The following is a 25,469-nucleotide window of genomic DNA, read 5'->3' on the forward strand; positions in this document are numbered from 1 at the left end:
AACTCACGTACGCACACACGCGACTACTCTCTACGCCCGACCCGGGCCCTGCTTAACCGTGCACATTGTTTACGTCGCAAAACCCGTGTATTCCACGTGAAGAGTTTACTTTAAAAAAAGCATTGCTTTTTACATGCTCTTTTTCTGTATAAAGTCAACTCAAACGTGCTACCAACCCCCCTATCATCCGTATGTTAACCTGGAACGATCTCGTACTGGTCGGTCAACCTCGTCACCACGATTCACGGCGGCTGCGAATGTAAATAAACCCATTGCTTACGCACATCACACCCCCGAAACGCCAACCAAGCTAGCAGCTAGCATTGCAAAAATGTGCATCGAAATACACAAAATAAATCATTTATCGTTTTTATCGCGATCCATATCTCACCGGTCAATATCAAATATCTCACCAGCACGCCAATCAACTAACCACTGTCATTACACTGTTTACAAATATTTACCGAAAGTTCGTTACAAACAGGCTGCCTTGGGCATAACCGCCTTGTTTGTACCGCTGGTTTAAGGGTAGGCTATAGATTTGCACCTATTTTTCTCTACCTTAACGAACGAGAGAAGCATAACAACAACAACCCAGCAGTAGCAGCAGCCTGCCGTTGTTGTTCTGGTTCGTTTTTTTTTTTTATGGACGTACTTTCCATCCCATCCCCACATAACCATCATCGCCGTCACCGTCTCTCTCGATGCTTCTGCCGTTCTCGGTGTTGCTTCATTGCTATGCTGTTATGTAGTCACGTAGGCACATTCGCGCTGTCGGCCGTGCGGGGCCAGATAAACGCAATTCCAGGATTCATTCCTATGCTGCCAGACACACACACTTATACACGAGCGAACATACGGTTCTGAAAGCGAAAATGAACACAGTTAAACACAGTGTGGATGGTATGATAGGAATAGGGATGATAGTGGAAGCAATGGGAGGGTTTGGTTAAGCATGAAATGTAATCGAAACAAACCATTTTTCCCCTCTTAACCGATGAAGGGAACAATGAACATGGGAACGGAGGAATGAAACTGGGAACGGTGGAACGGCCTTTTTATGTACAACAGCGGGTCGGCGCAATGAATGAATGAATCCTTATGTACGGGGCAAATCATCTGTTTCCAAGGGTGGGCTGCTGGGTTGCACCGCCGTACACAGGTGAACACACTGCGTAAAAGCTGCAGCCGTACGCTTGAAGGTGTCTGTAAAATGAGAAGCAAAAAATGAACATTTTAATAAAAAAGTTAGTGAAGTTGTTAAAGTAATGTGGAAATGTAAAAGAAAAGGTTCAAAATCCATGTAAATATTTAAATATTGAGGCGAGACAGAGTGACGTCATCAAAAAGACGTTATTTACAGCAGGATTGTTCAATTTAAAAAAATATTTAAATCATAATTATTTTTAATAAATTTTTTATAACACACTTCAAAACACTCTTACCATTACGAAGAGGCACACAGCAAACAATTTCTCCCAACAAGAAAAACATAGGCCACAGCGCTGTCTGGCAATCAACAGGTTGGCCGAAGGACACTGATTCGCAAACGCACTGACAACAAACAACTGGGTCAAGGTTCATTTCGTGCACGTTGAGCTAAAGAAAAAGCCACCAATGCGATTGTTTGATCGATGAAAATTTTCTTCCACAGATTTTCGGTACACCGTTCAGTCACACTCAACATTATTGCCACCAAAAGCGTAATTTCTTTTGTAATTATTCAAACAAGGCGCACAAAAACTCACCTAAACCATCATGGAGGTTATGGAGGAGGGCAATCTTATGGACAGGATTCCGATTCTGCTCCAGCGTGATTTGCAGTACTACGAGGTAAGGCTTCACATTCAGCCTTTTATTTTGTGAAGTGACCGCACTCATTTCCCTTCCCTACAGGCCAACCAGAAAGTGCTGCAGGAGGACATCTGTGCCGGGGTGGTTGGTGGGAAGCTGGACTTTCCCCGTTCGGCGTCGTTCGCATCGGTGAAGATCGTCATTTGGTAAGATTGGAAGGTCATAATCATCACCTCCAGTGTGTATAGTTGATGCTGATGGGTTTCGTGGCAGGTTGGAGGATGAGTACTACGCGGCCTATCGTAAAAACTCCGGCTTGCTGCATCTGGCGGATGCGCTGCAGGATCACCAGACGAAAGAGCCGGAGGAGGCAGCCGGTTGCGGCGGGATCGTGAAGTCGTCCGATCCAGAAAAGTTTGTCATCCTCGTGTCCAAGTCGGTGGACAATTTGTTAGGTAAGGACCTCCTTAAAAGAGAGAAGTTAGAGAGATTAATTACTAAATTCATCTTCCACTTTTGCAGAGCACATTCATACTCTGTCCCAGGAAGCGCTCGATCACGCCGATCTCACCGTACTTACCGCAACGATCGGCGCTGCTGCGCTGGTCAAAAACAGCCTCTTCGTGTGGTTGCAGTGCGTCACGAAGAACGTGTGCCCGCCCAAGGGCGACGAGAAGGGTGGCTCGCTCAAGCTCAGCTACAAGCAGTACTCCGAGATGACGGAAGCGCTTGCCGAGCGATTGCTCGATCTGCACTGTCGCCTGCTCACTCTGTACATCATCCAGGACGCGGACTGTCTGCACTGGGAAAGCCCCCATCCGTTCTTCGAGTCCGAGCGTGGCTCCTACACCATCCAGATGTGGTGGCTGTACATGCAGGGCACCAAGCAGGACCTGTGGAACTCGGTGCCGCCCACCATGGCCCAGCGCGTGTTTGCCGGCATGCTTAACGAAACGCTCACTGTGCTGACCGTGCGCTACACGCAAACGGTGCCGAGCCGGGCCCGCTCGCCGCTGCTCCTGGTGGACGTGTCCAATGTGCTGCTGTGCGTGTGCGAACTGCTGCCCGCGATCTGCGCCAACGGGGAAGCGTTCGTGGGGCTGAATCTGCCCAGCCAGAGCAAAATCATCCGCGACATTCACGCCAAGTGTCAGGAGCTGTTCTGCTGCCTGCTGCTGCGTGGCATCCCGCTCGGCGCCCTGTACAAGATAGCGAAGAAGGGTGTGCAGGGCGGGATTGCGATGTTCGGCCAGCGGCAGGGACTGATCGTACCGTGGACGATCTTCACCATGCCGCGGCTGTTTCCGCCCAACCTGAACGCACACTGGGCGGCCCGGTGCTCCGAGCTGCCGACCAGTACCGCGCTCACGCTCGAGCTGAAGGTGCTGCTAGCGGCGCCGCAGGCGAACTGGTGGCTGCTGCTGAAGGTGTTGCTGATGCGGGAGGCGCACCTGTCGTCGCTGATCTTTCACCATCTGATACGCAACCTGCCGTCGTGCGATAATTTCATCCCCAGTGCAAGGCAACCGTCCGTCAATCGGGACTGTCTGTCGAAGAAGTGCGAAGGGTTCCTGTGCGGGCTGGAGTGCAACGACATCGTGCAGTGGGCACTGGAACAGAATGGTAAAAGAGAGAAGGAGATTAATATCAAAATGACACAGATTAATGATTTTTTTTATAATACTTTCCCCTTATTACATTAGATCCGATCGGTCAGTCCAACTACCAGGTCCTGATGGGGCTCACGTACATCGTCATCATGGCGGGCAAGACGTCCGACATCAACAAGACGCTCATCTCCGCCCTGGAGAAGAGCAAAATGAACGATTGGGCCTCCTGTCTGGACCGGCGGCAGGTGTGGAACCAGAAGCGACCCCCGTGGCTCGAAGCCATCCTCCATCTGATCTACCCGATCCTTGGCCCGGTGGTGCACATGCTCGTCTCGGCCGTCCAAACGACGGCCAGCATGTACCAGGCCATGTCGCTGTCCCTGTCCTGCTTCTCCGAGATGTGGGACTGCATCCCGGACTGCTTCTACACCGTCACCAACTGTCTGGCGGAGATTCTGCCCGCCGAAATACGTCCGCTCGGGGACTCGGTGCTGATCCAGCTGCTCTACATCGCCCTCTACTCCAAGCTGCTGGAGGTGGCGGAAACCGAGGCCGAAGCGGAAGCGAAAGAGCAAGCCGCCAGCGGAACGGGCCCAACCGAAGCGAGCCCACCCGTCGCTCCCGTCTCGACGATCAACATGAAACCGAAGTCGGTCATCTGCCAAACGCTGGCCGAAGCGATCTGCTTCATCGACGAGGACAACAAGCACACCGAGCAGATCAACTCGCTCATCAGCCAGGCGCGGGAAAGCCAGCGCTCGATGGGCGTGCTGGAGAGCGAGATCGACGATGCGGTCGGGCTGGCCAGCTTCGCGAGCACGTCGCGCGTCGACGACGTGGAAGCGTTCCTGCGGCAAACGACCCCGAGCGTCCGGTCGGAGGAGGAGTTCGACGTGGAGAACGCGGAGTACATCGCGGAGATGCTGGTGAGCGACGTGCTGGTGACGAGCGTCGGCAAGCTGAGCATGAAGATGCTGTACCAGTACATCCGGAAGAACTTTGACTGGATCCTGCAGCAGCTCGGTGTGAGCGATGTGGAGCAGAACCCGCTGCAGCCGAGCCCGGGCCAGAGCATACGCGAGCAGCAGCAGACGCTGATCGATCTGATGTTTCACATCGGCCATCGGTCGTTCGATCAGCTGCTGAGCGGCGGGCTGGACATCGATTACACCAAGTGGTTCCAGACGCCCATGTCGATGAGCGTGGAGAAGGCGTGGCTGCAGGTGTGCCAGCGCTGGGAGTTCCAGGAAGGTGCGAAGCTGTCCGTGCACGAGGCGCTCATGGTGTCCTTCATCACCACGCAGCTGAAGCCTTAATGGAGAGGGTGAGTAATAGGGGAGGAGCTCCAAATAGTGTTCTAGTGGGTAGGAGAAAACGAAACCAGTACATAAAGCTCACCGTATGGCGTGAGTTAGGTTGAAATTCTGTTTCTGTGTTCAATAAAATTCTTCAATAACCTAAAAAGAAATGTAATTCTTTGTACTTAATTTGACCACATTCGGATGTTAATGCTCAATATATCTATTCCATCATAAATGTGTACTTTTTATACAGATTTATTACTTACGTTTTTATTAGCTCTTTCGCTGTTGTGTGTCTGAGTGTGTTTCTTTTGTTGTGTTTCTTTCATTCCGCTAAGCTTCCGCGCGCGCGCGCCGGTTTCGCTTATCACACGACATATCGCCTGCTCTGCTCGGCCCAACCGGCCCGCCCACAAGCATAATACGATTCAATATTATTCTTTTTAGCAATTATCTAGGGTATGCGCGCGCAATTTCATTTCCGCATCCTTTCCGTCCACACCTTCGGAGGAGTCGCGAAAGCATAAAGCGTTCCGAGAAAAGTTTCACACACTTCTCTGCTCCTTGTCCGCGCCAGAGCGATAATCATTCCAGGTCACATGCGCACACGACACAAACACACACACACGCACACACCGAAGATAATCTTTTGTTCATAAAAGAAACAGAACAAGGCATTCGCTTTAACGCAACAGGGATTAGTAGTGCGTGTAGGAGTATTGGGCATTGGCGGGACAATCTAAAACAAGGAAAGAAAGGAAAGAAAAAACCGAATACAAAAAAATGCTGACCATTGACGGCTGGCCAGAAAGAAAAGGGCGATACAAATTGTACATTAAACTAGTTTTTATACGAAGAAACAAACAAAAAAAGGCTACATCAACGAAAAAACCGTCTTCCGGCGACTGTAACGACTTCCCGGTCTCACTGTGCGTCACCATTCACTCACTCACTTCCCTATACACACAAGCTACAGGTAAATAATAAATGATCACCCTCCCGCGCTTGGCAGTCTCTCCCCAGCCGGCGGGAGGAAAGTGTGTCGCAAACAAAATTATAAGCCTGTCCCGCCCCACTGTTCTCTGCGCGCTCTCACTCTCTTACAGCTAATTTGAATTGTTGTTTTCTCTGCTTGCGTGTCGCATCACAAACCCCAATGCCACAAAGACGCGCGCCGTTTTATAGATTAGAAGATAAATAAACACAACTGACTTTAATACGATATAGACCGGGGATGCGCGCTGCAGTCGACGAGATCGGCTTACATATGATCGGCAGCGTGAGTGAGCGAAAGGGCGAGAAAATACACAATCTTCTTTCTCCAAGCCAGTGTTCCATCATCCCGCGCCTGCCATGTGGCGGGGTTTATGTTTTACCCTTCCCTTTCCTTTCAGCCGGCAAACACAGCAAACGATAACGATAAATTAAACGGAGAAGGGTGTGTGTCTCTCCTGTCTCCTGGGCAGGCTGCGCTGTGTGGCGCTCCTAGGGACAGATTTTCTTTCGCTTGCTGACGACAACGTCTCCACCGTCCGACGGCGATGATGATGATCAGTCGTCGGCCTTCTTGGGCGATGCGTCCAGATAGATTTTGAGGGCACGCTCCTTCCGCGGGGAGTACGTCGAGCTGGTCCGGTTGTCCTTCTTCGTCAGTTCTTTGCGCTCCTCGGGCGTTAGCTCCTTCAGCTGTTCCGTACTATCGCTGCGGGTGGTGGGAAAGAATAGCAATTCTCGCTTAGGAACATGTACAAGAGAGAGTCAATGGACGTTCCCCTTACCGGTAGTAAAGCAGCGTGCCGACGGAATACACTTGACAGTCATCGGCGTGCTGGGGCGTCGACACCCAGTGCAAACCGTTCTGAATGTTCAGCACACTGTCCCGGTGCAGCGTGGTCTGTGGTATCTTCACGTACTCGATGTTTTCCTCCGGGATGCCGCTGATTCGGGACAGATGTTTCGTCAGTTCAAGTTTGTCTGCAAGAAGGGATAAAGCATCGTTGTTATTAATTGTTATTGAGATGTCGTAATCAACCATCTTCCCAGAGCTTACCAGTGAATAGGATTTCTTGGAATTTGCCTAGCTTCATTTCCGACGGATGCCATCTTCTCACCAGCAGCACCACGTCGTTAATATCGATTGGTGTGAGGCTGGCAAGATCATCGACTTCTTGGAGAAATACCTAATGGGCGACACAAACGAGTACCGACCGATTAGAACACAAAAGGGTCTCTTTTGGCGGGTAAACGAATCCGAAACTTACATCCGCATTCGTCGGCAGGGTGATGTCGGTCCCGATGCGCTCATCGTCCTTGTACAAGGTCGACAGATACTTGATGCCTTTGCGGCGCAATCGGCAGTTGTTCGAGTGCAGGTGAGCGTACTTCTTGGCGCCCTCGCCCAGCGCCGCCGGCAGGCTGGCCAGGATGTCGGCCTTGATCTGGCCCACCAGATCGCCGTTCTTCACGATCGTGCTGCACAGGGACGGCGTGTTGTCCATCTCCTCCGTCATCTGGTTCACATTGACGTAGCTCACGTTCAGCTTATACTCGCCCTTGCGCAGCACGCGGCCCAGCTCGAGCGCGAGCCGATCGTCATCCCTGCAAGCAATCGTACAGTTAGGCACATCACCTACGGGCCAAGCTACCACCACACACACACACACTTACTTGTATTCCAGCTCCTTCAGCAGGTTGGCGCTGTCGTTCGTGGGGCAGAGCGCGTCGGAGGAAAACACTTTGAAGTAGTCCATCGAGATTTGCAGGTACGACTGCAGCCGGTACTTCAAGTACGCATTGCACGACCGCTTGTCGATCAGCACCTGGACGAGCTTCTGGCTGCCGCTGTCCGTGCTGTGGCTGCGCGTGCTATCGTCGGCGGAGCTGCCATTGCTCGCACCATTGCTGCTGCTGCTGGCCGTGTTCAACGGTGTCACCTTGAAGTAGTACTCCTGCGCCCGGCATTCCTGCAGCATTTCGGCCAGCTTCGCGTCTTCGTCCTCCTCCTCGTCGTCGCTCTTGAAACCGTTGCTGGCGCTCGTCGGTGTGGTGGCGGTGACTTTGCTGCTGCCCTTGGCCGCTGCCCCGTTGCTCATCGCACCAGCGCCGCTGCTGCCACCGTTAGTCAAATGCAGATCGCCGTTCAGCTTGATGTGGACAAAGTCATCCTCGACCAGCGTGCGGTCGTTATCACTCAGGCTGCTGTCCTCGCTGTTGCTGTCTCCGGTGCCACCGGCCATCGGGCTGTCGGCCGCCGCAATCGCGGCCAGCGTCTCTTTGGATAGGCGTGGAATGGACAGGCTCTCGAGCGTGTCTAACAGGGAGTGAAATAGAGAAGGAAAACACTTTATTGGTCACCGAACCGTGAAGACCCATACGGTGGGGAAACCCATACCAGGATCCATGTTCGGCAGCACGATGTAGAACGATACCAGATGGTCCAGCCGCTGAATGAAGTGGCGGAAGCGGGCACCGTACTGTTCGCGGTCGTCTCCGGCCGTCGGAGCCACCGTCACGAACACCTTGCAGTACTCGATGAAGTGTTCGTCCTCGAGCGTGGCGTCGTCCGTCTGCAGCAGCTTCGCGCTCTCCTTGTGCACGGTCATGCCGACCAGTATCGCTTTCGGGTTCAGCTTCAGCTTGCGCGCAATGATCGCCCGGTACTGGGCGACCGTTTGCGACAGGTTGGCGCGTATCGATACCGGCCCCTCGACGTCCCGACCGTTCACGTCCACTTTGTACACCTTCGTCATGACGCCCTGCACCTGGTACTCCTCGAACGTTTCGCCTTCCTCGCGCACCTCCAGCAGCAGCGAGTCGCAGCGCTTCAGCATGCGCATTACCTCGTCGATCTTGAAAGGTAAAGGTTGAATGTTAACGTTTACGGTGATTTTTAAAAATTCCAACCCTGACAGCGTACCGTCTTTTCCTCGTGCCCCTCGAAGCTACGCTCGATCGTGCGCGCGTTGCAGTCGTAGCCGACCAGCCGGCACCGTTCCACCGGCACCGTGCCCTTCAGGTGCAGCACGCGAACCGCTTCCTGCACCGTCTCGGCCAGCGTCGAGCTGGTAAACACTGCCATCTTGTGGCCCTTGATGGTGCGCGTTCGCGGATTTTCGTACGCTACCGTGAGCCGCGTCATGTCCAGATGATCGCGGCTGTGGTTGCCCTCATTGGCGCGTATTTTCATTACCAAGCGCTGCGGAATTAAATGCAGGTAAATAAGAATGCTGAATAACCATTTACACCCGAACGCTACCTTAATGTGATCCGGAAACTGTTCCTCCGAGATGGGGAGTGCGTTCTTCTCGCTGTCGATCTGACGGTACATCAGCATGTAGGCGTTCGTGCTCGATGTGTATGCCCCCGTGTAGGACGTTTTGTATGACCCACCGCCGTACGATTTGTGGATGTCCTCTTGCGTGATCTATTTAGAGGGAATGCAAATCGTTACCTTAGAATGGCGCTATACAAAGAGTACAGCACAATGCTCTTGCTTCCTACCGGTAGAACAGTTTGATCGTTGAACGAGAACCAGCGGCCACTCTTGAAGTCCTTGATGTACGCGTAGTAATGCCCACCGGACGCACTGCCCGCATGGATCATGATGGCGAACAGCTCGTATTTGTACGGACCAGGTGCGTTGAAGCTGTTGTTAACCGGGGACGACTTGCTGTCACCGTTGGTCGTCAAATCCATATCAATGCCTTCATCGTCATCCTGTGAGAGAAAAGAGAAGCACTCGTTAAGATTCTAACATTCAAAAGGCCCGATTCATGCTGAACCGTACCTGTGCCATAAACTGATCGTTCGGGGTGGTTGTCGTCGATGAAACGGAAGTGCCACCGTTCTGGAACGAATCCTCCTCCAGCGCCGACCCACTGTCCGTCGTGCTGCATTCGTCCGATTTCATAAAGTTTTCGGCCGTCTCCATCATCATCGGCCCGTTGCCGTTGGCGGTACCGTTAGTGGTGGATGCAGCGGCAGCAGCGGCCGCAGCCGCCGCCGCAATCGTGCTCGTCGTGAGCGTAGGCGTCGAGCTGACGAAGTGATTCAGGTTCAACAGCTCCGGGAAAGTTACTCTGTAACGAGAACGCAATCAGACAAGACGAAAGATGGTAAAAAAATGAACAAATAAATCCAGTGCTACAAAATGTCATGAGAATCATATGATAGTCACCACCGAAAACAATGAACATATCCGTGGTAGCTGTGAACAATGCTGCCAAATATCACTGTTTCAGTCACCAACGCTCATGTCTGAAACGAAGCTTAAATCATCTCACGTACACGACTCAGATGATCAGACGTGAATCTCAAACAGTGGGTGGTCCAATCACATACTTGATGACATTTTGTTTAGCACCCAACTATTGATCACTCACTCGGTCACGACATTTTCTGTCGGTGATATTCACGACATTCTTGGAATATACCTGGCGTATGGTCCCAAGCAAACATCGCATATCTCCCATGACTATCGTGATGATCACCAACACACAATGTCGTGATCAAGTGACTGACCAAGAGTTGGATGCTCACAATGTCACCAAGCATATGATGGTCGCCACAACTGTTTGAGTCTCACCTCTGATCATCACAGTTCAGCGTCTCGTGACGCTGACATGATTTTGTTTCAGCCGGAATTTGTCATGACTATGTCAGTGACATTTTGCAGAACAGATCACAGTAAAAAAAAGTCATGACATAGTGACTGACGTTATGACGAAGCAATGGCCGCAAAATGTCACACAGCATGCATTGATCACACCAATTGTTTTGAGTTTCACCTCTAATTATCACAATTGAGTACGTGACACTGACATGGATTTTGTTCCAGTCAGTTTTTTTATGACATTGATAGTGACATTTAGCAGCACTGATAAAAAAAACCCCCTCCCAACACTTACTTGTCGTTCAGCTTGATGCGGTGAAACGATTGGTAGTCGAAATCGAACCGCTTCAGGTGCAGCGTCAGGATGTACGGGAACTTGGTGAACTTGAGCCCCTTGTGCGCGTCGCACTTCTTGTTGCACGTGTCGCAGAAGTACTGGTTGCTTTCGTTCAGTATCTCCGGCTTGACGAAGCCCTGCAGCGCGTCCTCGACGCACTCGTTCGCGACGGTACTGCCGAACGGGCGGACCGGCAGCGGTATGTCCAGGAACTTGTCCTCCCGCTGCTTCTCCGTGTTGCACTCCAGGCACCGGACGTAGTCGATCATGTGCCCCTGGTACAGCCGGTTGATCAGGTCCGCCTCCTCGGTGCGCTTGAACTTGTGCTCGAGCGCGTCGAACATGACGCGGCACAGCTCCTGGATGTCGTGCTGCTGCCAGCCCTCGGCCGAATCCCACCCGAAGCTGCGCGTCAGATCCGTCGTCTCGACCGCCGACTTGGGCGACGTTTGCAGGTTCACGAACAGCTTCTGCAGCTGGTACGGTATGGACTTGGCCTCGTCCTCCCCGTCAAACTCCCAGTTGTACAGCGCGTTCCGGAACTCGGGCGTCATGTACAGGCCCTGCAGCAAGCTGTTCAGATAGCAGGTCATCGCCTGATTCACCAGCCCCCGGAAGTGGGGCGCCTTTTCGGTCTCGCCCCCATCGCCCCCAAACCTTCGGCCCCTGCTCCCTAGCCCTCCTCCGCCTCCCTCGCCGCCCCCACCACCACCACCACCATCGCCATGGTGGAAGCCGTTGCTGATGATGCTGCCCCCGCTCATGCTGTTGATCGGTGGCGCTGCGATCGCCGGTAAGCTGTTGCTCTTCGCGGTGTTGTGTATTTCGATGTCGTTGTTGAACCGCCGCAGGATCGGTGGTGGAATTGCCGTCGCCTCTGGGATATTGTAGTTACCGGACTCTACCGGGCTTGCCGATGCACCTAGCGCTAGATCGTCATCGGATGACATATCCTCCGCGGGCATCTTTTGAGGAGGGGGAAGAAGAAAAAGCCAAACTGCTAATTACTATCCGGAGGGCAAACGATCTTTGTTTGCACACAAGCCTTACCAACAATGACATCCGCGGAACAATGGTAAAGTTGTTCACGATACCAAACTTTATACCAACATCCGCTAACTTCTCCTGTTGCCGTTCGTGTAGAGGAATCTGAAATTAAGCAAAAAACCAACCAAGAAATGTGTAGTTAGTTTAGCAGCTACACGTTTTAGATCTTTTTTTTTTTATTAACTCGAAACAATAATCACACAAACACACGCACACACGCAACGTGAACACAGCTGCGGTGGGACGGAACAGAACCGCGCTCAACATCCATAAATCATCTTCATCGTCCGGGCGTGCGAAAAGCGTATCACATTCAAGCCAAGCCGAAAATAGCCCGGCCAGCGTGTTAACGCAATTCTTGTCAACACTCTCCGGGATCGGGCCCATGATGAGGTCGGGACGGGACAAGAGACAGAAAAAGCTGGGGAATTTTATCGACCTCATAGAGGAGCAGATTTGTTGAAATTTTTGTCACATTTTTGTGTCCCATTTAAAGGGGAAAAAATGAGAAAAACGGAGCAACATCGCCAATTCCGTTTTTGCTAATGGTGGATCGCATTAAGCATGATTGTTGCACAGAATTTAGAAAAGGTCTTTACCCTGCGCAAGTCAAACAACCTTCCCACAACCAGTAATTATGTCACACTGCGTAAACATTACAAATTGTTGCTGCGGTTTGCATTGTAAATAATTGTACAAGTTGTGTTTATTTCACGCCGCAAGTAAGGCCCGATTGTAATGCACTCTTGACACTACTTGCTACTGACCGGTTTTATGTGCTCTGCGACCATCACTACCCAATCCACTTGTTGATAGAGTGGGAGACGAACAAAAAAGAAAGGGGTTCAAGTATGAATGAAGTTCCTGCGGTCGCATAGGGACGACGATGACCAGCCAGCTAAGCCGCGTTAAAGGGCGCAACCGTAGCAAAACAAAGTTAATGTGTGTTTACAAACAATTTTACGCAAGGAATGGGGAATGCGAGAATGGAATGGGGGGAGAGGAGGGCGGCAGTCCGCGTCATAAAACAGGGTAATAATGTTTTGTACTTGACATTGGTTATACACACTCCTCTTGTTACATAAGACGGAATTTGTTTGCTGATAAGAGCAGAGAGTTCATTAGGAAAGTAATGCAATGTAGATGAGATTGTTGCAAAGTTTGGAACTGAAAAAAGGTCATTTTAAAGCTTCATTATTCTCCTTTTTGGTGTCTTAGCGGTCCCTTCTTTTAATCCATTATCCTAGTCACGGCACCAAAATTACGCTACAAGAAATAATTAAGAAAACAAAACCGATCAACACGTCCGCCTAGTGGCTTACCTGTACGTCCGACTCGGTACCGATTAGATGTAGCTCGAAGTCACTGAATGCCGTCTGCAGCCGCACATCCTCGTACAGCGTGGCGACGGTATAGTGCGGACGGACCGTTATGGAAAAGCGTTTCTGTACTGCGTCTGGTCGGACGTCTCTGATGGTGCAGAGCGCTTCGTCGTCCTTGGCGCATACCATGTTATTTTCGGTTTACCTACAAAAAAAAACCCGCCCGTATTGTGGTCGTAGTCGTTGCGATCGTTCGTTGCGCGGCAGGCAGGCAGGCAGCAGTGCGCAGTGGTTGAACCAAATGTGCGTGCGTGATATGTGGGTTTTTGTTTTCGTTTGCGCCGCAAAGTCGGTGACAAATTGGTGTTGCACGGGGGAAATGAGCGAACATCATCAGCATCCAATTCGAATCGATCGGTGTTACATGAAAGAGAGTGAAATGATAAAAGAAACAAAAGTTGTGTTAGTGGAAGATGCACATGTAGGCTCTGTTAGGATAAATAATTTGTCTTTAGTTGTTTACAGATGTTGATAATTGCTTTTAAAATAGTAGTAAAATCTACATAACAGTCCCCATTCTCCCGTATGATCGCTTTAAAATGTGTTGTTTTTCTTTTTGGACCATTTGGTACACATTTTCTGCTATTTGTCCTTTAACCGTGGCGGCATAAATTGTCATAAAATAATCATAAAGTTGAAGTTAAACACCATACACAACTACAGGAAGCAAAACGACCCGTGTTCCGTCACGTGTCGGCCGCACGTGAGCTGAGATTGTTGTTCCGGTCAAACCGTGTTTTGTTCCCTACGAGCGACTCGACTATGAATCACTTGAAGGGATTCATAGCCCATCATAAACAACACATCGCCATCGCTGCGCTTCGGATTCATCGCCCCTCGGTGGTGGGGGGTTTTGGGCTGCGTTAGTTAACCTTCGCTTTGGCTACACAAACTTTGGCTTCATTGTTTTCTTCGTTTCGCCCCCTAAGGCATGCCCAAATACTAGCACATTTGCATTAGAGCACGGTTTAGCCCGTGAACCAAATAACGAAACGAAACCAACGTCTCTCGCCCTTTTCTGCCAGCGATCGCCAACGAGCTTGACCCGCGTGTGGGGTGTGAATCGTACTTCAACGCAGAAGGGAAACAAATCCCCGCCAATGTATGTAATGGTGCTGTGGGACGACGGCTCTGCCTCGCGTACAGTTGAAAATGTAATCAAGTGCTTGAGCCACCGGACCTTTATGCCCCAACCAAAACTTAGCTACCGTGTGTGTGTTATAATATGCTGAGCGGTATACGTATGGTTCAAGAATGAACGGTGTTTAAGTGCCAACAAAACAAAAAAAACAACAATAAAAACACACAAAAAACCTCACACATTAAAAGATTCGCGACGCCAAAAAGTTAGGCAAAGTGTAAAGGAGAGCAACGGGGCGCGATGGGCCTCTACCGGTGGTGGGGGCCCATCAGGGCGTCGCCGTAAGGAGGAGAACGTGAATTTAAAAATAAAATCCCCCCAAAAACACACATTCACGCGCGGCGACCCACCGATAGGACACGAAAAGGGTGGTTCTGGTGGCGCTCTTGCATGTGGCGCGCTGTGGTACAAAAACGAAACGGAAAGCAAATTAAATAACTCTCGATCGTTTTGTGTATTTTAGGCAGCAGAAGTGAAGCATTCAGAGGATTAATCTGATTCTACTGAATTTCCTTCCTGTCTTAGGAGGGGTTTGATAGTACAATAGGCATCATCTGTGAAGCCTGAAGTCTGCTTGAAATCTTTTAAAGTCATTTTTTTATAGGAAAATGTAAAAAGGTAATACCATATTTGAGGAACTTTACAAGAATAAAATGACGAAATTTACAACTCCTCTCCACGTGGTCCTTGACTCATTTCGCAAGAAGAAGTATAGAGTGGAACAGGATTTGAACCACAACAAACCACATTGATTGTTTGTGTTTACAGTTCTTTACAATTTATGATTATTGTTTAAAAAAAACGGTGAGAAAGCCTTCGAACGTTGCTGACAGTTCTTGGAATATCGAACAAAAATAAAACAAAAAACTTTTACCACATTCTTATTCATAATTAAGCTTCATCGTTTCGGGCTAGATGACGCAGAAAAGCGAAGAACAAAAACAAAGCAAAAAAAGGAAAGGACAAGAATGAACGGTATTTACACAATTCGTTACACATATTAATTGTGGCTATTGACCTCGATTGAAGAAACGGACTGCCCTGCTCTGCCTGCTCACTGCAGCAGCCAAACCAAAACAAATAATCAATGCCAACTGAGAGCTGTGGCCCATGACAACACCACCATTTTCAACGCAACTGCCAAAAACGGGCAAGAAAAGGCAGAATTTTCCTAGTGATCCCTGCAATCTGGAGGAAAGTGTATAGTTGAAATAGAAATAGAGGGGATCTATAATCAGTGCGACCCCACAAACGAATCTATTACACACCGAACACATGTTGGCGGCCCTTTGCCGAAGAGGTCGTGCGGCGCCGCGCAATCGACCCCCGGGGGCGCAATCCTTCGATGCTACTAGGGCACACACACACACACAAACTGATGGACCGACCGAGTTGACGTAATGTCCGCCCGAGAAGGCGATCTCTCGCGTGTCGTTTGTACGTTAGAATAGAAAGAACAGTCTTGATTTACAAGACACGGGACACGCAATGCACCCACACAAGTACACACACACACACTGAGAGAAAGTGTATTTTTCTTTATGGTTTAATTAGTCATCTTCTTCAAAGAAGTCGTTTGGGATTTACAATGTTTGGAGCCACGATTTGACCCCTTCGCGCGTACTAGAGGTTAGACCTTTCTTCTCCTAAGACAAGCTATTGCGTGTCACATTTCCGTGTCCACTGGACCTAGGTCACCAGAGCACAACACACACAACCACACACACAGAGATACACTTCCAATAACAACACCCACACACGGCGTGTATTTTGGGTGAAAATTTTCCTCTACGCAAATTTCCCAACCATCACACAGAAGTGGAAATTTTTCTTCTTCTTGCACCGTTTCTAAAGGGAGCGTGTGTTAAAGTTTCAAGACGAATTTCAAGCAACTGCTGCACACACACACACGCGCACACGTGTAAGCAATATTTGCGTAGGTGTTTTTTTTTGGTTTGATGTTCTTGATCGCTTCACCACCAAATGATGATGATTATTGGTTCGTGCGCGAAAGAGAGAAAGTACTCTAAAGGCGATCACACGCACACACAAGCACAGCACAAGCACAAAAATTAGGACGGCAGCCGTCCTAAGACGATCGAGCGAATCGCGCGCGCCAGCATCCGATCGGAAACTGGCCCCAAACGGTAGGCCGTATTGAGAGGACCCGCCCGGTCCCTGCGAAACACGAAACGCGAGAACCACTACTCGGCTGTGTGTGTGTGTATGTGTGGGGCTGCGAATTCACAGCAACGCCAACTAGGATCAACCAGAGTACCAAAGACTCGCTCTCATCTTTCTCTTATTTGTAGTTTCTCTCACCCCTTTAAGGCGACGGGGAATGGAATGGCGCGGCTTGAGCCCCTGTGTAAGGAGCGAAAAGGGGGTAAATAAACCTGGGTGAAACGATTTTCCACATCTTGCCAAAAATTCTCATACCCGAGCGACCACACCAAACCCACGAGAGAGCCGATCTCCAATCGATCGTTCGTTCGTTCGTTCGTCTGCTGGATAAGCTAAACCGCCGCGCAGCACCGAAAAAGCGTGAGATTACATACTAAAAGACCCAAGAAAAGGAGGGTGGGGGGAATGATTTGATTTTTTTATACATCACCTCAAACCCCTCCTTACATGCTCTTTCCTACAAAAAATGCGCAACGATCGCGCGCACAGTATGGCGCTGCGCAGGTCAACGCAGCTCGGCGAGTGCATCCGACACGCAGCATAGACGAACGCTAAATCTAATGTGACCGTGTTGTTTTGCAAACACAAAAAAATTGACTTTTGTAGCATCACCCTCCTCCTCTTCCTCCTCGTGGGGTGTGTGCAAATGCCTAGGCCGGGCTGTCTATGTTGAAGATGGGGTGGAACACAACACACGAAGGAGTTTTTCACCAATACACAAGACCCATCGCCCCAGTGAGAAGACGGTGTGCCGGGCGCGCACAATCTGGGTGCGCTATTTTTAAACCTCCCGTCACCCCCTCCCCCTCCCGATATCACATGGTTTTTGTGAGGAAAAAACGGCTGTTTTGTGAGCACGGTGGGAAATGTAAGAATTTACACTCCCCCAAACCAACCACCACAGCAACCCAACGCAGACGGTATCTAAGAGCTATAAGCATAAGCAGGCGTCGACAGGGCGAGAAACGGTTATTAAACTTGTTCGCGTGATTGTTTTTTTTAAGGTGGGTGGATGAATGTAAAATTAATACACAATCCAACCACCGGGGCAAGTCATCGAGCAAGACGAAAAATCGAAAGAAAAATTGTGAATCGAGGGCGAAAGAGGATATCACGTTCGAGGATGGTTGGGCGTCGTTGCAGTGTAATTGTAAACAGAAGCAAGGCAGGAGCACTGGGATGTACAGGCAAATCACCATCTTGAACCACTCGTCGAGTTTTGAGCAACGAAAAGAAAAACAAACACTTCCGGAAACGAGGGCGAATGGGTGAGTTAGATCATCTTCCAACTATAATAGATTCCACAAAACTTTGTAGCTTAGCTTTATGATGCCGAATTACATGGTTAATCGAGATATGAGTCCGTGGTGAAATTGGTTAGTGCTGCTCCTGAATACGTCACGCGTGGTGAGGTGGTGAGATCGAATCCTGATCTGGAGAACGATTGTTTCTTTGAAAATATTGCTCCGATGTTTAACTTGCAGATGTTTTTAACACGTTTTAACAGAGATACAAGAGATACCCTAAAAGAATCCAAAAAACTAACTAAGCAAGTGAGTAATTATTAGGACGTTTTATGCTTAAAGTTCGCAAATCAATTATCTTTTGCTTAAAAGCTATCAAAAACTGATGCCAAAATTCTTCACATTCCTCTTCAATGAGAGTTAACCAAAATGTTTGAATGAAACTAAGATCTCTACCACACACCCACGTGTGCGTTGATTCATCTACTATTCACAGACAGCCATAACATATTCATTAGAACGATCTTGGAATCGTATTCACACTGATTGAAACGAACGCGTGGTGCGGCGGTTTAAACTGGTAGTCAGTCAAGTGCACCAGTTGCCTTGCCTGCATTTGTGTGTGTGTGTGTTGTGTTCCTGTCCTTTCCTATTGCAGTCAAGTTGTGTGCGCATGTCATACCCTTTCCTAACAACCTCCACACACCGTGACGTCGTTCGTGGTGTTGGGTTCGGTGCCGGCTAAAGTAGCAGCACTCAAACCCGTCGTCCACACCTTCCAAACGTCTAATGCAAAACGCGTGTTGTTGCAACCGAAAAGGAAGCAAAACATCGCCCCGCGAGAGAGCGTCACCGAGTCGCCGCCTCCAAAAAGGGAAGAACTGCAGGAGAGCAACATTTGCAACCCCGAATTCACATTTGCATCGGTGTGGAAATGGTTGCTGTCGGGCAGTCTCTCTCTCAAACAGACACAGAATTCCTATATTTAGTTTCCCGGTTGATCCACTTGCGCCATATGGGCCCGTTGTTTTGTTCCAATTGCACCGTTTTCGGTGTGTCCATGCGCGCCGGTCCCATTCGACGGGTTTGTGTGTGAACCTCGGACCACGGCGTGATTCACCGCTTCGACACGAAAACCACCAACTCGATCGTGGAGGCGAAGTTTGCCGTAAGCGCGAAAAAAAAAAGCTAAAAAGAAGAAGGCTGAACAATGTTTAACGTCATCGACGTCGCACATGATTATGATGGACGTTAACCGCGGAGAGACGACAACCAACCTGCTGCTGCTGCTGCACGTAATGTCACTAAGAAGAAGCCCCGGCGCTACGAAAATGGGGGGACAAAACGGTTCCGACGTTTCGTAATCCTTTCTTCCCTTAGGAGAGTTGGTGATTGCACTGGTTCGATGTCAATTGCACCACACACTGGCACTCTGTCGCGCGATTGGAATTTTTGAAACTTTTCACATCCAGATATTGTTGCAAGTATCATGCAAACACCACCGATAAGAGGAGCGTTAGGCCCTGCTCCTCTTCAACCTCAACTAGGACCATTGCCTAGGTTGAGTTTTCAACTGCCTCGCAGTCACCACACAAACACATACACACACGATCACCCGACCGGGATTGATAGGGAGCGGAAATGATTGTAACGTACTCCGCAGCACACGACACGACGACACGGAGGATGCACGACCGACTTGATCGAGAGCAGGAGACAAACTTCACCAGGAGAAGTTCGTTCGAGATCGTGCGAAGTGCGTATTCCCTCCCCCTCGATCCCCACGATCTCCGATCATCCGAAGGATGAACGGAATGACATTTGCGTGTTAAACCAAGCCGGTCGCTCTCCCTTGTCAGCCCCATTTACCCCCACTTCCCTTCCACTCTGTAGCCAACGAGCGCAGTTCAAGAAACGCAGTTTTAATGGGTCCGCCAACCCAACCAATCGGGGTGACAGAACGCGCACAACCCGACCCGCGGGATTCGGAATCCTGTCGCTCGGCAGTGGCAAAATAATGCTGCGGTGCGTTTCGGTACGTACGTAGAGAGTGGCGCGCGCGTGGTTATTTTTTTGGATGAGGATATTTTTAACCATACGCCCCACACAAACACACACACACGAACGGTGCCTTAGCAAAAGCAGGAAGAACTTTAGCCGGCAATATTTGTGCACGCATTTACTGGCGGTGCCGTTGGTGTGTGCGCCTCTGCCCGCCCAGCATGCTCAAGTGGGAAATCCATTTTACGCCGCAAAGATGTTAGTACTCGAGAACCGAAACCCCGTGTGTGTGTGTGTGTTTTAATGTAGTATTTTTCACCCATTTGGACACGCAGACGACATGTTTTTGGGATGTTCGGGGTGGCGTTGAAACGATTCACTGTTTTACGTATTGTCGCTAATGTACGTCGCACCAGAATCCGTCCCGGTCAACAGGTACTGGTTCTTGAAAATGAACTGGTTGAAAGTGAAAATGAAGCAGCTTTTAGGGTGTTTTCTACTTTCACCTAACACTATCTAACTATGAACTTCTCCTGAACTGTAAAAAGCTGTCTTTTTTCCATAACAGTCTAAAAAATTATACTAAAATCTCGACTAAACTGTAATCTATTATCTACATCTACAAGAAAGAGATTACCACGGATGGCGCAGAACAGATTTTAGGTCCCTTTTTTATGAACATTCAATAATTTGCTCAAATTTTCCATCGCTCATGCCAAAGAGCAGCTAACCGATAGGCGTTGGGTGTGTGTTTGTTCACCAAATGATACCTTTTCCCTTGCAGCTCCTTCCATTATCAACCGCGGCAACGCATGCAGTAGTAGAAAAAGGTTTGCTTTGCCCGAGACAAGTATTATCAATACGAGAAAAAGGCAAGCAAAAACAAAATAGAAGCAATAATGCTCCCTTCTGACCGAAGAGATGACGCTACTACAATGTGTGTATGAGTGTGTACGGGGCCAGAAGAGCATAAAGTCAACTTGCACACACAGATTGCCGTCTGGTGATTGTTTCCGCCCCGTGTGTGGTGTGGCCCGTTTGACCGATAACACCAAAGCAAAACGGTTCCGCGCGCTCTTCGCGTTCCCCAATCAATTGTGCAGCGGGCAGCACGGCAGCACGGCAGAAATTTCACGGCCAGGCCGGGCCCCGAGGCTGAGCCGAAGAAAGTCGCTGGTGCCGCCAAGCTGCTGCGTTTCGTTCGATTCTTGCAGCAGTGTCTTCTTTAGCCCGCTCGCATCTTGCGCAGATAATCGCATTTTAAAGCCTTAGAGCTCCGATCGCCTACGAATGCATTTATGTTTATGTATGCGTTCGCGTTCCGCGTTGCGATGTTTCCATTCCTTCTTTAGGTTCCAATTTTTCTTCTTTTTCTGTCGTTTTTTGCTTCTCCAAATCCAATCCAAAGCTCCGCTATTATCACCGTGCCGGTGGCAAGCCGATCCTCCTAAAACGGAACGAAAATGAAGTAACCAGCAATGGAAAATGCAACGTCACTGCCGGGGACACCCAGCGCTACCGCGATCAAGTATGCATCCGTGTTACGAAAAAGCTTATCATTATGCAAGCGCACTGGAGGGGAGGGAGGCAGGTTCGTTCGTCGGTCAATGCGCTGCAGGACACCCTGCCTCACTCGCTCTCTCCCTTTCCTGTTCCGCTCCTGCCTTCGTACGAAGGGAAATGGGAATGAATCTTCTCTGCGCCGTGTTGTTGCGTTGGCTCCTTCGAGTACCTTCGATGTAGGCAATTTCTCAATCATCACTTCTCGCCGGTTCTTTGATGGCACGGTGGGAGGGAGATTCACTAGAAACAAGCTATTGTGCGTCATACCGCTCCGGAAGGAAGAACAATTCCACGGAAATGATAAAAGGCAGCAGAACCAAAAGCCTTTTGCGAGGTAAATTCGTTCGCGATTCATGCCTTCGACACACGCAAGTGGGTGAAGATGTGAATGGGTTCCTCTCCACTCCTTTCCCCCCGTCTTTAATTTCCAGCAGCCCGAGTAGGTTGTGTGCCGGTGGTATTATTTGTCCACTGGAATGTATCTCTCTTTGTATTATCGTCGTTTTTTTTTTTCACGCACGTCATGCGCCCCACAGCCGTGACCGCGATAACAGAGCACAGGTACACACCATAATCTTCCTCCGGTTGTACATGCTAATGTTCATCGCAGTAGGTGAGACCCCGAAAAAAAACCCGGAGTAACCAATGCAGCAATGACGATCTGTAGTAGTAGGCACAGGGATTTGTGTGCAGTTTGCGCCTTTTTTTTTGTACGCATTGCGTCGAAACGGGAAAAAGTCTCCGTGACTGCCGTGCTGACTGCAGAGTGTCTCGCCGCGCGTAGGAGGGAAAGTCGCGGCCAGCGAGAGAGCAAAGAAAAAATGGCTCCCAAGTACGGGCGCGCGGTGTAAGACGACGAGGCGTGTGTAAGTGCTCGTTACGTGTAGCCCGTAGCCCCCGCCCCAGTCCGTGTGCAAAATAGCGCAAATCGAGCAGGTCGGAAGCGGTTGAACGGGCACAGATGATGGCGATGATGGTGGTGCTGGCCGACGGACGGGCTTATATGGCGCAGCCCCAACCGCGTACGTGCGTCTGCTGCTGCTGCTGTCAGCCGAAGAGAGTTCGGTTTCTCCCGGCGGAATGCGAAAGTGACCGATGGGGCGGGGGGCGGACGGTGGACAGTGGGAAAAAAACAGGGCACCATAAAAAAAAGTTTCTCCTGTCCCACACTCCGGTTCACTCCGCCAGCCCGGCTACGGCTGTGCTCCCTTTCTCCACCGAGACGAGGGCTTCATGCGGGGCTTGTTGTGGTGGCCATCTTCCCATCCTGTTCCAACACTCACTTGTACTTTCTGGACTGTCAGCTTCCTTTTGCACGTTTCAATCACGCACGATGAGGCTTCCCCGCGAATGGTTGGTGCTGGCGAATCGAACACACGCACGGTCAAAGCTACACTTCTGCACTGCACCCACCACAGCCACACAAACACACACTTTTCACACCACGGACGATACTGCTGCAGAACCGCGATACACGCACACACACACACGCTCGCACACAGCAACCCCGAAATTCCCGTACACGGGGCCTGGGTCGGGGGTGATGATGATACCGCTCCCGAAATGCCTTCCACCCTGTTTGCTGGAAACTGAGGGGCGGGGCAAAAAGGGGGGTGGGGGGCCAGCAATCTCCGTCACGAAACACACAGATTGCTACAACTCTACACACACACAACCACACAGCCTGCAATTAGCACACGCACCACTATTTACCTCTTACCCAGCCCTTGGATGGGATCGGCCGATTCGTTTCCTGCGGCTACTGCTCCTCCACAACACACCACTGCACACTGGGAACACACAAGCACGCACGCACGCACGTACGTCACGTCCCCGTCGAATATTGGTCGCCGGGACACGGATGATGGGTGCTTTCAGTGAGAAAACTGGCTGCTGCTGCTGCCTTCCTGCGGGTGGTTCAATTGTTTCGTGTGTCGTCAGACGAGCCCAATGAAAAGGAGCATACGCACGCACATACACATACACACATACACATATAGGCATACCTTCGCTATGTGAACAGTGGGCTCGGCCCACACAGTCGACGGACAGCCCAAGCGGCAGCGGTAAACGCAACTGACAGTTCAGGTAGCTCTTTTTGTTTCGCTCGTTTTATCGTGATAAAAACAATGATAATATCAACAAAGGAACGGCTACGTCACCAACTTATCAGTAGTTTTTCATATCTCTGTATGCATACATTTCAAAATGCTTCACATCAATTTTCTATTGCACTTCTTTACATTTTCATGTTTCCCTACCATTGTGCTTGAAGATCGTTGACAGATTTTTGGGCGGCAGTATTATAAGCACACGGCTACACAAGTGCAAATTCAAAGTGGCCGTTACACATGCTGTCAGTTGGTGTTATTATTTTTTTTCTAGCAGATTTTTTTTCATCGTTCAGTGAGAGTAACCCGGCGCTCTAGCACCAATCGAACACGACATCGAACATGAAAAATGTATGGGATTTGACATGTTTGTCTTGTTTGTTTGTTTGTGTCTGACAGTGCACCTCTATATGATTATATGGGTTTGTTCGTGTCGGATGTCGTGTTCGATTGCTGCTAGAGCGCCGCCTAAGGTAGTCTGTATGATGTTCAGAACGAGGAAGTCAGTGTAGAATATCAGTGCTTAAAGTGTTAACTTGTTGATGTTAATTTCACAAAAGCGTTTCAAAGTTCGTTTCACAATATTAGAAGTCGCTCGTGCGAATCTGGTACTCATGTGCAAGGTGTATGGATATTAGGAGGTGAAGTGCTTCAGAGCAAATTGACATTTCACGACTTGACATAACAATACTGGGGGCTCCGGTATTAAAATCTGGGAGGGGGTATAGAAAATTGTATGCGATTTGACATAACAATACTCAATGATGGCGCCCGGAAAACGCGCTAACAATTCATCTCCTTAATAAACACACCTTGCTCATGTGTACGACCCAACTGATACAAATCCACTAAACGATCATTAACCGAATTTGAAACGGATCAAGCTCTCAACTTAGGAAATCTAAAAAGGAATCTAAAAAGGCTTCGTTTAGCAGACGATAAACGACTAATGCATTTTAAAAATAGCAAAAATAACTGGTGGCACCATCTGTTGGTGTGATAGCCATACAGTGGAGCTTTCCTCGCTTCCCTTAGTACTGTTGTATGGTTTCGCATTAAACTTATGCATCGCTAGAATTGGAACGGCGATACGATTACTTAAATACTAAACTTCATTGTGAATCCAGTACAAAAGCAAGTGTGAGCTGAGTAATGGTCGATGCTGTTGATATTTGTGTATCTGTCCACTCGACCATTCTTATTGATTTTTCTTTGGAAAGTATTGATTGAGAAGAAGATAAACGAAACACAGTACAAGAAAAGGATAGCAATACAACAATGAGCTATAAGGCGCCATCTGTTGAACAAACCAGAGAAGCTATGAAAATTTCGTTTTTCTTCTTCTATGAATACTTGATTGTCCGATCGTTTAAGCTTAATCTGTGGCACTTGGTTGGGATATTGAGCCGTTTAGATCCAGTTTAGGATTAGTTAACCGAGAGGTTATATTCGCTCTTTCGAAATTTGAGAACTCTTCGAGCCCTTCGAACTCAATTAAATAATACAAGGACAGGAGGTCGATAAGCTCGAGTTACTAAAGATCGGCAAGAGTAGAAAGACGGAATGGTATACAGTCAGAATTCAATAGTTGAACGCTTTTTAGTTGGCATGCTTTTTAGTTGAACGCTCGATAGTTGGCTGACAGTTCAAGTAAAAAGCATGCATTTATATGGGAAAACTAGTTTTTGAAAATTTCACAAAAATCTTTTGGCTTACCGAGAAAAATTTCAGATTTTTTTTGTATGGAAAAACGTGCCAACTAAAAGCACGTATTCAATAGTTGGCAGGGAATCGAAGTTCAACCAGTAAATTCAAACTGTATAAAGCATTAAAGCCAAGCCTTTTCCAGACATACAGAATTTGATATCATTTATATGAAACTGCTGGTAATCGCTACTAAAAGGACCCGAAGTGCAATTAACGCAATTAAGCCATCTCACCATGCATTTGCACGGTGCCATGCCGAATTTCTAATCCAAATACATTTTCAAAATTGTTACTTGGGAACTGCCCATACACTGCCCGAAATCGAGCTGCCGAAGCTTCGAGCACGAGTTTGACAGTACGGGGCCCTTGACGTCTGAACTTTCTGGCACATTCTCGTTTGGCTTCGAGAAGCATCTAGAAAAAATGTTTTCATATA

At 49.2% G+C, this 25,469-nt stretch overlaps 2 protein-coding genes across 2 annotated transcripts; one reads left to right on the forward strand and one right to left on the reverse strand.

The window, feature by feature from the left end:
• Nucleotides 1-1,309: 1,309 nt before the first annotated feature.
• LOC120952199 (uncharacterized) lies at nucleotides 1,310-5,565 on the forward strand. The gene is made up of 5 exons (XM_040371406.2): nucleotides 1,310-1,833; nucleotides 1,897-2,000; nucleotides 2,068-2,249; nucleotides 2,317-3,417; nucleotides 3,498-5,565. Exons 1-5 carry the CDS (start codon nucleotides 1,759-1,761, stop codon nucleotides 4,718-4,720), a joined length of 2,685 nt encoding a protein of 894 aa, XP_040227340.1. The 5' UTR covers nucleotides 1,310-1,758; the 3' UTR covers nucleotides 4,721-5,565.
• LOC120952197 (ubiquitin carboxyl-terminal hydrolase 47) lies at nucleotides 4,945-19,397 on the reverse strand. The gene is made up of 14 exons (XM_040371398.2): nucleotides 18,929-19,397; nucleotides 13,023-13,227; nucleotides 11,704-11,802; nucleotides 10,612-11,618; nucleotides 9,492-9,783; nucleotides 9,206-9,421; nucleotides 8,961-9,128; nucleotides 8,622-8,900; nucleotides 8,097-8,553; nucleotides 7,373-8,015; nucleotides 6,967-7,303; nucleotides 6,756-6,885; nucleotides 6,484-6,679; nucleotides 4,945-6,407 (listed from the first exon to the last, which is right to left on the reverse strand). The coding sequence occupies exons 2-14, from the start codon at nucleotides 13,209-13,211 to the stop codon at nucleotides 6,257-6,259; spliced, it is 4,164 nt and encodes a 1,387-aa protein (XP_040227332.2). The 5' UTR covers nucleotides 13,212-13,227; nucleotides 18,929-19,397; the 3' UTR covers nucleotides 4,945-6,256.
• Between the last annotated feature and the right edge of the window lie 6,072 nt (nucleotides 19,398-25,469).

The sequence above is a fragment of the Anopheles coluzzii genome, chromosome 2 (assembly GCF_943734685.1).
Source record: "Anopheles coluzzii chromosome 2, AcolN3, whole genome shotgun sequence".
In the NCBI taxonomy this organism is placed as follows: domain Eukaryota; kingdom Metazoa; phylum Arthropoda; class Insecta; order Diptera; family Culicidae; genus Anopheles; species Anopheles coluzzii.

What these genes read in the sequence shown, in the direction of transcription:
- LOC120952199 (XM_040371406.2), top strand. Translation starts at nt 1,759, where the DNA reads ATGGAGGTTATGGAGGAGGGCAATCTTATGGACAGGATTCCGATTCTG. An exon ending in GTGATTTGCAGTACTACGAG is followed by an intron (nt 1,834 to 1,896) that starts GTAAGGCTTCAC and finishes CCTTCCCTACAG; the next exon opens with GCCAACCAGAAAGTGCTGCA. An exon ending in GTCGGTGGACAATTTGTTAG is followed by an intron (nt 2,250 to 2,316) that starts GTAAGGACCTCC and finishes CCACTTTTGCAG; the next exon opens with AGCACATTCATACTCTGTCC.
- LOC120952197 (XM_040371398.2), bottom strand. Translation starts at nt 13,211, where the DNA reads ATGGTATGCGCCAAGGACGACGAAGCGCTCTGCACCATCAGAGACGTC. An exon ending in AGTTTCCGGATCACATTAAG is followed by an intron (nt 8,901 to 8,960) that starts GTAGCGTTCGGG and finishes TTAATTCCGCAG; the next exon opens with CGCTTGGTAATGAAAATACG. An exon ending in CCCTGCCGACGAATGCGGAT is followed by an intron (nt 6,886 to 6,966) that starts GTAAGTTTCGGA and finishes GTCGCCCATTAG; the next exon opens with GTATTTCTCCAAGAAGTCGA.